Source organism: Symphalangus syndactylus, chromosome 10 (assembly GCF_028878055.3).
Source record: "Symphalangus syndactylus isolate Jambi chromosome 10, NHGRI_mSymSyn1-v2.1_pri, whole genome shotgun sequence".
Lineage (NCBI taxonomy): Eukaryota > Metazoa > Chordata > Mammalia > Primates > Hylobatidae > Symphalangus > Symphalangus syndactylus.
Window position 1 is genome coordinate 128737211 of NC_072432.2, and position 15479 is coordinate 128752689.

The window sequence follows — 15479 nt, forward strand, 5'->3', positions numbered from 1 at the left end:
TTTCCATGAGAAAGCCATGAGAGTGGGCAGTAACACATATGCACCATAACATTCATGGATGGTTGAGGAAAATGATTTAGTGAAAGGAAATTAAATCCAGTGTAGGGCATTGAGCTCCTCTTTGTGATAACATTCACTAGGAGTCAGATGTCTGCTGTACTGTGGTTTTTGTGGACAAGGGGGGCAAATCTACGTCTCACTCATGAATTTTTTTTTTTTTGGTCCTCATAATATATTTTGTAATATATGGGCCATCATATAAGAATCAAAAAATATTACATTGAAATAAATATCTCTGGCTTTTCATGAAAAATATAAGATCTGGCCACACTGTGCCTGTGTTCTCTCATGATAATGATAGTCTGACCCTAACTAGTGGCTACACATTTACACAGGTCTTGCGGTCTACATTTTGCCACGGTTATTACTTCCTATAATTTCTGATGCTAAAGCTAAATACTCTGTAAATTAAAGACCACCATGACACATGAAAAGCAAAAGAGATTATTAAGCAAAAATGAGTTCATTGTCACTTTTCATTGCACTATCATTTTTTAAAAATACCCATGCCTCTGTCTAAAAAGACAGAAAATGCCACATTTTTTAAGAAAAATGAGTGTGAGCTCATTCCTCTGTGGAAATGAAGAACAGTCCCTTGTCTTTAGCATGCAAGCAGTGCACGTGGAGGTCTCATACCCAGCACCACTTCACTAATTTATGTTACCTCCCTGGCCCCCAGGAACACTGGAGTTTGCAACTGCTGGTGTCGAGAATTTTTTTTCCTATTTTATTTATTAAACTGTTCTACATTAGGAGCACTTAGCTCATCAAAAATGTTTTAAAGTTTCTCTAAGTGACAAAAGCATAAATCTAAATGCAATTTGTCACTTTTATAAGCCCAGAAAATACCAAACTGATTTCCTCATAAACATCCTGCCATCAGTTAAATGGATAAACTATTAGGTTACGAATAAAAAAACAGTTCCACAGTTAAGTGTCTACTACTATGTTGATTGTTTATAGACATAATTGGATTGAAGGACCCCAGTCATAACACCATAAACATCAAGTATACCAGCATATATATATATGCTGATATGCTGGGATCTGTATGTATGTAAAAAGTTATTTGATGCTTGTCATTTCCATAAGAAAGCCATGAGAGTAGGTTTTTATAGGGTGTGTGAGTGTCTGTGTGTGTATGTGTGTGTGCATGTATATGTGTGTATATATGTGTGTATGTGTATATATATGTGTGTGTGTGTCTGTGTGTGTGTGTATAGATAGATACACACAGCTAGGACACCTTATTTACCTTATCAATAGTTTTCAAGCTATAATTTTGGAAGGCCTAGAAGCAGACCATAGTATATGTCCATAGTGCCTATGAGTGATTGGGGGTAGACCGTACAGCAGGGCCAGCTCATATGATAGCACAAGTTGTGCACCAAGAATCTCGAGCATGCATCATTTACATTGACAAGGGAGGATGTGAATCATCTCTTCTGGAGTTGTGCAGTGGGCCTGGCATGACCAAGTTTATGCATCTCAGGGTCCCTCACATCTGCAGTTCAGATACCTCACTTCTGCATCAGTCATAATATCTTCCCTTTTTTAATCCTCTTTCATTTTGGGTTTCAGATAAGCTTTGAATTGAAGAAACACTCTGCAGCTAAATATAAATTTGAAAATCACTGTGCTACATGATAAGTAAAAGAGATTTTTTTTAAGCTAAAGTAATTTGTTTTTAGATTATGAAAGATTTTACCTTGAATTTGCCATAACTAACTACCAGAAAAAAAGAATAATTACCCCAGTTAAGACTTCTATAAACACTGCATTCTCTTCCAATGTTTACATTAAGCATACATATGTTTATTATTGCTTTTGTTTTATAAATTTATGATAACACTAACCATAATTTTATATATTTACTCTTTCATGTATTATGACCACTTTTTTATGTTTTTACTAGTTGAAACCAGAGTTTTAATGTCTACACAATACTAAATCAATTGTTGAGTCCCAATTTATTTTTTAAAAGCTTCATTATTTGTCTTGGAGCTTTGGCATGCTTTAACTCTTTCCCCCTTGCATCATTTCTTTTTTCTCTTCTTTTTTGTTCTTTTCTCTCTCTTTTTTCTCTTTCTCTTTCTCTCTCTTCTGTCAAAAATAATTTATTGTTGTTAAACTCGCACCCTTAATATTTTCTTTTGGTAAATTCCTAAGCCCATAATGACAAGTACAAATGATATAATTATCTTTAAGACTATCAAATAGAACCAGGCACTGTGATTCATGCCAGTAATCCCAGCACTTTAAGAGGCCGAGGTGGATTGCTTGAGCCCAGGAGTTCGAGACCAGCCCTGAGCAACATAGTGAAACCCTGTCTCTACAAAAAATAAAAATAAAAATAAGCTGGTGTGGTGACATACCTGTAGTCCCAGCTACTCAGGAGGCTGAGGTGGGAGGATTGCTTGAGCCTGGAAGGTCAAGGCTATAGCTCACTATGAAATGATCACACTACTGTGCTCCAGCAGGAGTCTTTTGAGACATTGTCTCAAAAAATAAAAAGGAAAAAAGATTAGCAAAAGGAGTTAAGCATTAGGAAGAAAAAGCAGGAAGGGGTGGGGCTTACTATTTTTGAAAGGGTTGTTGGGTAAGGGCTCTGTGAAGAAATAACGTTTGACCTGAGATTTAAATGCAAAGTGGGATTGAGCCATGGCATCACCTATGGGAAAGTTCTTCAGGGTAGAGGAATCAGTAGGTATGAAGGCTCTGAGGTTGGAACTTGCTTTGAACTTTAGAAAGTTCAAAGGGCAGGAAGGAGTACAGCACGGCTAAAGTGGAGTGAGCTTGAGGCTCTGAGGTGGCTAACACACAGAGGGTGCTAGACCCCCCATAAGGATTTTGTTAGCCTAGAGGTTTCATTCTAAGTAAGAATCAAAGCCACTGAAGGATCTCAAGCTAGAAAGTGGTGTGGTTTCATCCCTTTGTAGAAAACCAACTGTAGAGGTCAGAATAGAAGCCACAGACAGACCAGTTTGTGAAGAAACCACTGCCAAAGTCCCAGAAAGAAGATCATGGTAGGACAGTGTCTTAGTTCATTTCTTGTTGCTCATAACAAAATATCTGAAACTGGGTAATTTTCAAGGGAAAGAAATTTATTTCTTACAGTTCTGGAGGCTGAGAAATCCAAGGTCGAGGAGCTATGTCTGGTGAGAGCCTTCTTGCTGGTGGGGACTCTCTGCAGAGTCCAGAGGTGGCACAGGACATGGGATCACATGGCAATGGGGCTGAGCAGGCAAATATATTCGAGGTCAGGTCTCTCATCTTGTTGTGAAGCCACCAGTTTCCCTTCCATGATAACCCATTAATTCATTAATCCATTCTTTCATTCATTCATGAGGGGAGAGTCCTCATGATCTAATCTCCTCTGTAAGACCCCACCTTTCAATCCTGCCACAATGGATGTTAAATGTCAATATGAATTTTGAAGGGGACAAATATTCAATTCATAGCATGGTATCAAATAGTAGGTGAAATGTTCTCTGGTCTGCACTCTCAACAAAAAACAAACAAATCACTAAAATGAAAACTCCATGTGTGTTTGAGAGAGAGATTTTAATCTTGGCTATTTTGGTAGGAAACATATTGCTCTAACATTAATTTTAGACTTTATTCTTAGTGCTACATAATATTTATTCAATTGTTTAATTGTCATGTGTTTAGTGGATTTTTTTTATTTCATGTACTATATACTCATCTTTATGCCAGATTTACTGGAATGGGTTTTTATCATCAACTTAAATGAAAGTTTGAGCATTCATATTATTTTTACTCATACCATTCATATTATTAATCTTATATCTATCAAATTTATGGCAAATATTTTCCTAGTTTGTTGGCCTCGTTCTTTTGTGCATGATTTTATTTTTCTTTAAGTTTTCAACTTGAAGCCAAGTTTCTACTTGACGGTTGTACCTTTAATTTTCCTCTTAGCCAAGATTCCTTTAGGATAGCTTTCCTTGATTTCCAGGTGCTAGGACTCCTTTAGTTTCAATCTTCAGGAGCACTGCCCACAGGGCTATCTACTTGCTATGAATAATTTATTTATGGGTCAGTGCCAGACTTTCTCTAGTTCCTGACCAACTGTTTGAGGAGAGGTATGAAAGAAGAGGACAGCTGAGCGGGGGACATAGGAGAAGTGCTTGTTAGATGCTACAAATAGCAAGTGTAAGGAATTAATCAGAAAGCAGGCAATTTACCCCTGAATTTCTGACCTAGGAGGAGAGTGGAGGTAGAGCAAAAAAGTTCCCAGACCTGCTTTCAGCTGACCAATTTCTTCCTTGCAGTGATATAGGAGTGATGGGAATTTAAAAGACCTAATTCTATTGGCTTTAAAGTAAGTGTTACACCTTAACATCAACTGTAGAGGCAAGAATAGAAGCCACAGACAGACCAGTTAATTAAGAAGCCACTGCAAAAATCCTAGAAAGAAGATCATGGCAGGGCGGGGTCTTAGTCTATTTCTTGTTGCTCATAACAAAATACCCAAGATTGGGTAATTTTCAAGGGAAAGGAATTTATTTATTATAGTCATTGTCTTGAGACAATGTGACTCTCAACTCTTATAGTTTGGTGAGAATGTGGATTTACTTATATTTCTATTTTACCCATTCATTGTAAGATCCAGTGAAAGAAGAGATCATCTTGATTTTGTTCACCTAGTTTTACCCAGCTCTCAGTACAATCTCTGATACTCAACAGATGTTTAGGTATTTGTCAAATGAACAAATGGATGGCTCTGAAATATGCAATGGTAGTAGTGAATGGAAGACATTGTGTCACAGGCTGGTGGTCAGATGCATTATAAAATTGGTTCCCTTGCCCTACTTTGTTAAACAGAGCAGCGCTTTTTGGCTCTGATCATTGTCAGTACCTACACTTCCAGGCTGGTGCCATCAGGAACCCCGGGATTTGGTAGTGAGATTTGCTTTTTTACTTCATTGTTTGGTACCACTCGGCTCTGACAGCTTTATTTTACATTTTACTGTAGTTCTCAGATCTCTTCCTTGTGCTAGTTGGTATCATTTTCTTTCAAATTAACCTCTTCTAAAGTAAGTTTTGGATAGTGATGATTTGGGGTATTTAAGCTCTCATTCATGGGGTGGTACTTGGGGTAAGTATGGAAGGATTCTAATATGTTTTCCCCTGGTAAATAAATCCCTTTTTACAAAGACAAATCATTAGTAAACCAATTAATTATAGAAGAGATGACACTTTTTTTTTTTTTTTTTCAGATGGAGTCTCGCTCTGTTGCCCAGGCTGGAGTGCGGTGGCCTGATCTCAGCTCACTGCAACCTCTGCCTCCCTGGTTCAAGCGACTCTCCTGCCTCAGCCTCCTGAGTATCTGGGATTACAGGCGCGTGCCACCACGCCCAGCTAATTTTTGTAATTTTAGTAGAGACAGGGTTTCACCATGTTGGTCAGGCTGGTCTCCAACTCCTGACCTCATGATCTGCCCGCCTCGGCCTCTCAAAGTGCTGGGATTACAGGCGTGAGCCACCGCGCCTGGCCCAGATGACACTTTTTATTGGTGATAAATTAGAATTCTTTAGACTTAAGAAATGAAATGAAGTATCCTATTCTAAAACCAGCTTTCAATGAGCTGTGCTTGTGGTGAGCAGAGTATGATGAAATGCCCCTTATATGTATGCTCCTATGTGACTTTGATGTCATCACGGTCATTGCTTTCTGTGATAAATTTCAGTTTTTATGTGTCCCTTAAATTACTGTGTTTTACCTATGCTGATAACTAGAGCTGAATGGTTGTTGTCAAACAAGAGATGTGTCTAGTGCTACCAAGGGGCACTAGAGAGTAGAGATGTTGCTTAGATATGGAAGCAGAGGGTGAATAAGGAAATAACACAGATCAGAGGAAACCGGCACGTGATGAAATAGAGGTGCTCAGGGTGGTATATCTCCACTTGAAGTAAATTGAGGATCCAGGGAGCAGAAGGCTTCCATCTGCGTCTTCCTTTTGTGTTCAAGGAAAGAGAAGTTTGGACCAAAGACAGGACCAAGATAAAACTGGGAAGAAGAAAATAGGTTCTTCAGCATCTAGGAGAAAACACATCCAAAATGGGAGTAGCCTGTGCTCAGAGGATGGGGAAGGTGGGCTTCTCCAGAAGAGGGGCTGGGCCTCAACTGTCTCAGCCAGCTAACCCAAGGCCTAAATGTCTCTTCGATCACCGGAAGAGTAACGTAAATGACCGCCAAAGAAACTTAGCTCAAAATCTACAGAACACTGAGCTTTAGATTTAATTTATCTGCTTATGATTGCACAGATCTGTATTACTTTAGCCTTGGTACAATCTCAAACCTTTATCAAAACTTGTTTAAATTCAGGCATCTTGACTTGAAACCTTGTCTAATAATATAATATCCTCTCAACACAAAATACAAGTTCTACATTTATATGTTGATTTTCTGAGCTCCACTTTGGACCAATTATTGAAATATCATCATCATCATGAACGTTGTAATGAAATGAAATGGCCTAATTGCAGTCACCTCTTTTCTCTCCTCCACTGCATTTTTAGAAAATGGGTCAAAGTCAATGTAGGATATTTGTGTTCTTTTCCTGCTCCCAGCTTATTAGCTTGAGTATCCATTTCCTGAATATAACCAAATTTACCAAATAAAAGGGACAGGATATGGAATAAAGAAACCAATCATTGCTGTTGCTCTATATTTTAGATACATCTCTCTCCCACACCCAAATCTGCTCACTTTTCAATTCCAGAAAAAGAGTTCTGTTTTTTTTTTTAGTGACTTGTAAACATTCCTTTCTTCCTGTAGGTGGAATGGCTGAAAAATGAAGAGCCCATTGACTCTGAACAAGACGAGAACATTGACACCAGGGCTGACCATAACCTAATCATCAGGCAGGCACGGCTCTCAGACTCAGGAAATTACACCTGCATGGCAGCCAACATCGTGGCTAAGAGGAGAAGCCTGTCAGCCACTGTGGTGGTCTACGGTAAGACCATTCCAAAGGCCAGGAATGGATAGGGAGGGCAGAAAGAGGTAGAGGGATGTGTATTTTATTAAAACTTTCAATGTCGAGAGCTGCAAAGACCTTGGGGTTCATTCACTGAAGTACTCTATCCTGCCTCCCCCGTCTGGCAGGTGAAAAACATCACTATTTCTATTCATGTGTTTGCTGTTCCTTCCAATATTGCACTTCTGTGTGACAGTCAGTGACATTTCCAATCTCTCTTTTAAAAATAATAAAAAGCTGTTTAGTTTCTTCCATTATGTCTATATTTGAAAAGAATTGAGATGGGCAACTTCTGCTTCCCACGCCTCTCAAACCCAACACCCCAGTTTTTCCTAGACCTGCTGTCACGTAGTCTCTCCCCTGGTATGTGAAATCCTCCAAAAATAAACAATACTATTTGCTGAATATCTCAGGTATTGTATAAAAGAAGTTCCCAGCTATTTAAGTAAAGGCATTCCCTTTCACAATGGAAGAGTCCTGGGATTTATTTTTGAAGCACTTAAAGTCATAGAAATTCAAATGCTGATATTTTCTTCTTATACTCTGGATTTTCAAGTGCTTTAGAGATTTATTGATGAGTTCTTTCTATTTCTTATAATTTCCTTGCAAAGCAAATTCTGTGTCCCTCCTATTTCAGATGAATAGGCTGAGGACTGGATGAGATGACCCCCCCAACTGTCGTCTCATGATAGAGCAGCCAGTGGGGGCTGCACAGTCTCTCGGTCCCTGGATGCCTGACTCACAGCACCTGGCACAGTGGCTTGCACATAGTAGGCAATCAGTAAAAACCTCTCTCCTTTTTTTCTCCCCTCCCCATTTTTCTCTCTCAGTGAATGGAGGCTGGTCTTCCTGGACAGAGTGGTCAGCCTGCAATGTTCGCTGTGGTAGAGGATGGCAGAAACGTTCCCGGACCTGCACCAACCCAGCTCCTCTCAATGGTGGGGCCTTTTGTGAGGGAATGTCAGTGCAGAAAATAACCTGCACTTCTCTTTGTCCTGGTGAGATATATGCAGATTCCCTTTTCCCTTCCAATCCACCAACACTATTAAGCTGGTGTGAAGCAATCAATGTTACCTTCTTTTCCAAAGTTACCCTCTCCCAAGTTCTTAGAATAGAACCTTTATCCAAGGTGCTAATGTAGAGCTCATTGTCGTGGCAGCAACGTGGGTGAAATACCACGGTGCAATGTTTTGGGGCATATTTTTTAATACTCAGATGACACTGAACATTCATCGTCAATAAGCCAATTGCTATGAAGTCTTGTTATACTGCCAGCATTTGATTGGGCTAAGCCATCCCCTTCTCTCCTTGGGTTCTCCCATCTTGTGGCCTTTATTTGTATAATAGTTAGCAAAGATTAGGTAAGTTGTCTTAAAGCACAAAAGAACGGGTACCAAATGTTTGACTCTTTATCATTAGTTATCAATCAAATAACTTTATCAGTTCCAGCTTTGTATTTATTTATAAGACAATTGATAGAGACTGTATACTGTCACAGCAGTCTATATTTTACATTTGGTCTATGCTTGCCTTTCTTTCTGTAAAAAGAGATACTGCATTTACCAAGTATGGCTTTCATAAATTCCTTTGTCTCTTACTGGCTGTAACCCAATTTATACAACGAGAAATAGATGAGATGGAAGATGACTTTCCTTATGAAACGCATATCCTCCCACTGAGAAATAAATTGACCCTGGGTCTCACATGCACTCCAGAACATTAACTCCAAGGACACTGGACTAGAGTCTCATGTCTTTATAATAAAATTGCAAATTTAGTTGCAATCGAAGTTAAGGTGGGGCTCTTCCCAGCGGCATATTCTTGGAGTTTCATTTTGGACTTATGTTCAATAAGCATTTATTGAGTGCTTACTATGTGCCAGGTACTGTGCAGGATGCTTTTACATGCATAATGTCATTTACTCCTGTGTTGTGAGTTTTATTATCCCCAGTTGGCAGACGTGGTAGAGTGAGGCTAAGTAACTCGCCCAGGGTTGCTCAGCGGTTAAGTTGGCAGATCCAAGACAAGGACTCAGACATTTTGCTTCAAGTTCAGTGTTTTTTTTTATAGTACCCTATTCTTGACTAATTGCTTTAGATTTAAAATTGCAGTATCTTAAATAACCCACATAAGCATGGTTGAAGTATTCCTAGGAGGAAAAGGGCAATTGCCTCAGACATCTGCCATGATCTCTAGGGTTCCTTTTTAGTGGAATTAAATTCAGTTTGTTCATTTCTACATCCAGCAGCAGTCCATGACCCAAGAAATTCTATTTATATAAGTCCTGGTGTCTTGGGGTTTCACTGACCTGTTTTAGTTTAATACTATCAATATATTTGGGTTTAACTTTATATTGTTTAGGGGCTTCTAGGGCTTAAAGATAGTTCCTTATACTCTGTTCTAAACTGTCAACCGCTAAGAAAGTGGCTGATTGTCAGTAGTTACTGCACACCGTTTACCTGTCCACCTAAGATGCACTTGGGCATGAAAGACTGGGAAAGAATGGGTCATGACAAATTTTTAGCTGACCCAATGGTGCTGGAAATATGAATGCTTGCCTCAGTTTGGTAATTGGTCTCATCCTGAAATAGCAAGAGTATTATACCACTGCTTTTGTAAGCCTGTCTCTTCAGGAAAGAAACCATGGAGAGAAGATAAGTGGATATGTTCTCTTGTTTCTGTTTGGTGGTTATTTCCTTAAAATCCAGCTCTAGAACAACAGCAGTCCTGGGGTGAGTCTCCTGACAGCTACTTGATTCATTCTAACAATGGTTTCTTTTGTTTCCCTTTGAAGTGGATGGGAGCTGGGAAGTGTGGAGCGAATGGTCTGTCTGCAGTCCAGAGTGTGAACATTTGCGGATCCGGGAGTGCACAGCACCACCCCCGAGAAATGGGGGCAAATTCTGTGAAGGTCTAAGCCAGGAATCTGAAAACTGCACAGATGGTCTTTGCATCCTAGGTAACACTTTCGCTTTAACATCTTCAGTGTTTGTTCATAATACCATTTATGCATCTCAAGAAAGTAAGCTGCAGCCATTAATGTGGTTAAATAAGTTAGCAGAAAGCCAAGTTGCTAAGGGCAAAAATAAATTAGGTAAAAAGTGCAGAAAAGCAGACAAATGCATTTTTAATAGAGATGGTATAAATGCATATATTGTATCACTGTGCATTCTGTTGATGTGTGTACTTATTAAATTAATTTGATAACATTTTAAGAGTAAGAAAAAATAGTTAAGAAAATATTTTTGACTTTTAGAAGCTACCATTTTTAATTTTGGTGAAATTCTGATACTGATCACTCTGTGGTTATATTTCCCCCCAGGAATTTTGCAAGCACATTAAGCATTTAATACATCTTTAGAGACCATGGGTTCTGTGGCAAGGAACATGTCTTATTACTGTTATCTTAAAAATAGGCTGGGCGCGGTGGCTCACGCCTGTAATCCCAGCACTTTGGGAGGCCAAGAAGGGCAGATCGCGAGGTCAGGAGATCAAGACCATCCTGGCTAACAAGGTGAAACCCCGTCTCTACTAAAAATACAAAAATTAGCCAGGTGTGGTGGTGGGCGCCTGTAGTCCCAGCTACTCAGGAGGCTGAGGCAGGTGAATGGCGTGAACCCAGGAGGCGGAGCTTGCAGTGAGCCGAGATTGTGCCACTGCACTCCAGCCTGGGCAACAGAGTGAGACTCCGTCTCAAAAAAAAAAAAAAAAAAAAAGTTATGGGGAAAGGAGAGTGATACCTGAGGAAGTGGGTGGCTTTGTATCACAGTGGTCTGGCAGAGTAGCAAGTAGAATGCTTGTTTCAAAATTCCCAAGTCTTTGCTTTATTCCTGAGATTACATTATTGCCATCACCAAGGGACTATCTGCCTGGGTTAGAAGGTATGGGAGGGTCAACTAGAGTCAAAGAGAAATAGGTTTTAATTTGGTGCTCTTCCCTATTTACTTTGTGTTCTTTGGGCAAGTTGCTTAACCTCTTATCTTCTCTGACTATAATTACCAAATATGATACCCACTTTTTAGTATTGTCAAGGCTAAATGGTAAAAGAACATATTTGAATGTTGTATGGCACAGAGTAGGTGCACACTTGATATGGATCTCTTCTCCACTTACCCACTCAGATGAGCCAAAGTGTATTGATTTTGCTGGGGTCTTTAAAAAACACGAGGTCAGGCGATCGAGACCATCCTGGCTAACACGGTGAAACCCCGTCTCTACTAAAAATACAAAAAATCAGCCGGGTGTGGTGGCGGGCACCTGTAGTCCCAGCTACTCGTAAGGCTGAGGCAGTAGAATGGCGTGAACCCAGGAGGCGGAGCTTGCAGTGAGCCGAGATTGCACCACTGCACTCCAGCCTGGGCGACAGAGAAAGACTCCACCTCAAAAAAAAAAAAAACAAAAAAAAACAAACAAAAAAAAACTAAACAAAAAAAACACACAAGACTGAGCACTTATTTCTCTAGAACTGGTCGCCTTCTTGGAAATTTCTCTGGGAAATATTCAGCAAAAAAAAAAAAAAAAAAAAAAAAAAAGATACCATAGCTTACAAGTTCGTGATCTTCTCAGTGAGATGCGTCACATTTTCTCTGGGAAGATGACAGTATGGAGGAAAAAGCTAAGTTGGGTTTATTTTTCTGCCTCAGTATGACTGAATACCCTTGAAGGCAGGCACCTGCTACCTGTTGTATTTTCAGACTAATTCTGTATGGTTCATACATTGGTTAAAATGATTAGTACATTGAAATGAGCATTTCCTGATAGCCTATAGTGCCTTTATTTGCTAGCACAAGCACTGATTACTCTGCATGCATCAGATAGAATGCAGGGAGCTGTAACGGAAGACCACCTACCCACCAGTTGTAGTTTGGGTATGCTCTCCAATAAATGCATACCAACCATTTGCTGCCTTCAGAAAGCCTTCCCCCTTCCTAAATGTAAGGAATCTCAACACAAGCTCAATAGAAGGATATTTAAAGAAATGTGCTTCTCACCTCTCTTGAATACTACCAGATTTTTCTAATGCACACATTTGAGGTGTGACTGTTTTTATTTCCACTACGGGAAAATACAAGGAGAACACTTAGAAAACTACACATGGCCAGTGTCCATAGGACGAGTTCATTTAATAAGCCAATAAATTGCTTAAAGCAACTACCTGAACTATGACCATGCGTGGCTTCAAGGAAAGAACTAAGCTTTTTGAATTTTACAAGGACATATACATCTGCTCAATTTTATATGTCAACCTGACTGAGCCATGGGATGTCCAGATATTTGGCCACGATTATAAATTAGTACAGTTGGGCAGTGAATTTCATGTCTTCTAAAGAACCATGACAATATAACTATTTGGCTACTGGTTGAAATTTTTATAGTCATAGTAATAACCTTCACTATCAACCACAGGTTGTACTTGCACTTGGGGAAAATCAGTGGATATCAGGCTTCAATCTTAATTGACTAAGACTTAATCTGAGAATTACTGACTGGAGACAGATAATGGTTAGCTCTTAATGTAAGAAAGAATTGTTATCCAACACACAAATATTATTTTTTGCATTTGCATTGTAATAGTTTGTCACTTACCAATTGAATAAGAGTTCTGTTTAAGGCTGAAAAGACTTATCAGCACTGAGAGTGTACTGGCAAGCCTTGATCCTAACTCTGAAATCTGAGATGCTGTATTAGTCAGGGTTCTCCAGAGAAACAGAACCAATAGGATATGCACACACATAGAGAAAGAGTGCAATGGAGAGATATTTAAAGATATTTATTATGAAAATTGGCTCATGTGATTCTGAAGCCCAGCAAGTCCAAAATCTGCAAAGCCGATGTCCCAGTTCAGGCCCAAAAGTTGGTAGGCTGCTATGGAACCAGGAACATCTGATGGCCCAGTTGGAAGGCTGTCAGGCAGGAAAAGCCAGTGTTCTAGTTGGAAGGCTGTCAGAAAGGAGCATTCTCTCTTACGCAGGGGAGGGTCAGTCTTTTGTTCTATTTAGGTCTTCAACTGATTGGATGAGGCCCACCCACATTATGGAGGGCCATCTGCTTTTTTTCAGTTTGTGAATTTAAATGTTAATCTCATCCAAAAACACCCTCACAGAACCATCTAGAATAATATATGACTTGATATCTGGGCACCCCATGGCCCAGTCAAGTTGGCACATAAAATTAACTATCACGGATGCTTATGTACTTTTGTGAAATTAAAACAGCTCAATCCTTTCCTATAGTGGAAATAACATAGCTAGGAAGATAGGCTTGGAATGTGTAAAAAGATCTCTGTTAAATACCCCCATGAGTTGAAAATGCTACATAAGCCTTTTCTTTCTATTCAATCTATTAATTTCTTCCAATTCCTTTTTCACTTCAGCATGTTTTTTCTAGCCTTCATTGTATGCATATTAGTGTATTTGTCAAATATTATCAGAGGCTTTTGATGGCTATAGTGATGAAGAGTTTTGAAGGAGAAAGGGTGAAGTCTGTGAGATTATTGATGTAATTGAGATATATTTATTTGCATATCAGTGGGAAACGGGTGTGTTCATAAGACCCCAACACCAGGATGTATTCTATCCTTTTAGATAGAAAGTGGCTACCTATGTCAACAAAAATGAGTAACACCAGACATGGTGGCTCACACCTGTAATCCCAACACTTTGGGAGGCCAGGGCAGGAGGATCCCTTGAGTCCAAGAGTTCAAGACCAGCCTGGGCAACATAGCAAGACCCTGTCTCTACAAAAAAATAAAAATTAAAAAAATATAAGCCAGACATGGTGTATTATGCCTGTAGTCCCAGCTGCTCTGGAAGCTGAGGTGTGAGGGTGAAGCTGCGGTGAGCCATGATTGTGCTATTGCAGACCAGCTGAGGCAACAGAGTGACATCCTGTCTCAAAGAATAAATAAATAAAAATAACACTTCACTATCTCTTCAGGAAGCACTGAACAGTAATCCAATTAAATGATGCCAACATCACTCTGAAGTTCTCACTGGTACTCTGTCAGAGTGCTCTTGGTGAAAATAGCTGTGCTCTGAGGATAGAGCTCCAATGAAGGCTGGCTTTGATTAAAATAGCATTTGGCAACAGCTTTATGGAGCAGTAGCTTTGTTGAAGAATCTAGGTCACATTACAGTTTGGGAATTTTCTTCATCCTGATTTTCTTCCTTGACACTCAACATGACCCTAAAGCAATTCCTCAATTTCCACCTTCTCGTGGAGGATTCACAATGGCATTTCTTTGCTCTTAGATGACCTACATGTCTTTGATTTTATTTAGCCTTCAACAAAACATTTGGTTTTTCTTTGTTGTCTCTGAGGGTTGCATTTCTCCTAGAGATGAAGCTGCTAGCTCTGAATGATCACTTTAATATTTGGGTATTATTGTTGCTTGGTCAGTTGTGACTAGAACACAGAACCTTAATGTTACACTGTCACAGATGGCCACACCTAGATGCTCTCAACAAGAAAATAAATACAGCTGGCACAGTGGCTTATGCCTGTTATACTAGCATTTGGGGGACCCAGGAGGGAGGATCACTTGAGGCTAGGAGTTCAAGACTATCCTGGGCAACACAGCAAGACCCCGGTCTCTACAAAAGAAAAATAAAAAACTAGCCAAGTGTGGCAGTGCATGCCTGTAGTCCCAGCTATTTGGGAGGCTGAGGCAGAAGGATCACTTGAGCCCAGGAGATCGAGGCTGCAGTGAGCTATGATTGCTCCACTGCACTCCATCCTGGTTGACAAAGGGAGACCCTGTCGCTTAAAAATCAAAAAGTAAGTAAATGCCCCAAGACTGGTAAGAAGCAGATTAGGAATTTGGGGACAGTAACAGTGAATCCACGAATCTAAATTACAAGCATAAACATGCAGTGCCTTTATAATAGAGTATTGCTTTTCCAGAGGAAAAAGGTAATGATGTGGTATGACTGTCAAGAAACAAGAACTTGTTGATCCATGTTTTCTGAGCTTGAACACCAGAATCAGGTAGTTTCCTGACCATTGGTCTTTCTCCTTGCTGGACATAGCTGCGTCTGTGCTCTCAGATCACAGCCAGAGGGAAATAAGCTGCGCATGCCTCATTGATAGGAAGAGAAAGGTGAAAATAGCAGGGTGTTTAATTTGATCCTGAGGAATAGGAGAAGCCAGCTCCCTCTCTCTTTACCCCAGCAGATATAAAACTAAGGGCATTGGCTTGAGAAGATTAAATGGGTATGCTTCAGAAGGGATTAGCACCTAGATGTGTAGTGAGACTAAAGCTAGAGAAATGCCCCAGGGGCCTGAAAGACAGAGAAAGTCTCCAAGGCTTAGCTACCTGATAGCTAATCCGTTCCTCTTGTCAAGTATAACATAGGTCAGTTCAACATTGACAGTTCAAAAACTGAAATATCAGTAAAACGGTGATTTGTTTTCA

General features: G+C 39.8%; 1 protein-coding gene across 11 annotated transcripts in view; it reads left to right on the forward strand.

Annotated features, from left to right (window-relative positions):
- UNC5D (unc-5 netrin receptor D) overlaps positions 1-15479 on the forward strand; it is a 564646-nt gene that overhangs the window by 444080 nt on the left and 105087 nt on the right. For 8 of the 11 annotated variants that reach the window (XM_055295940.2, XM_055295942.2, XM_055295941.2 and 5 more), the window contains 3 exons: positions 6865-7045; positions 7897-8064; positions 9861-10025. In XM_055295940.2, coding sequence (XP_055151915.1) covers positions 6865-7045; positions 7897-8064; positions 9861-10025 — 514 coding nt within the window. The remainder of the gene's footprint in view (positions 1-6864; positions 7046-7896; positions 8065-9860; positions 10026-15479) is intronic. The other 3 variants (XM_055295946.2, XM_055295945.2, XM_055295947.2) reach the window with 1 other exon arrangement.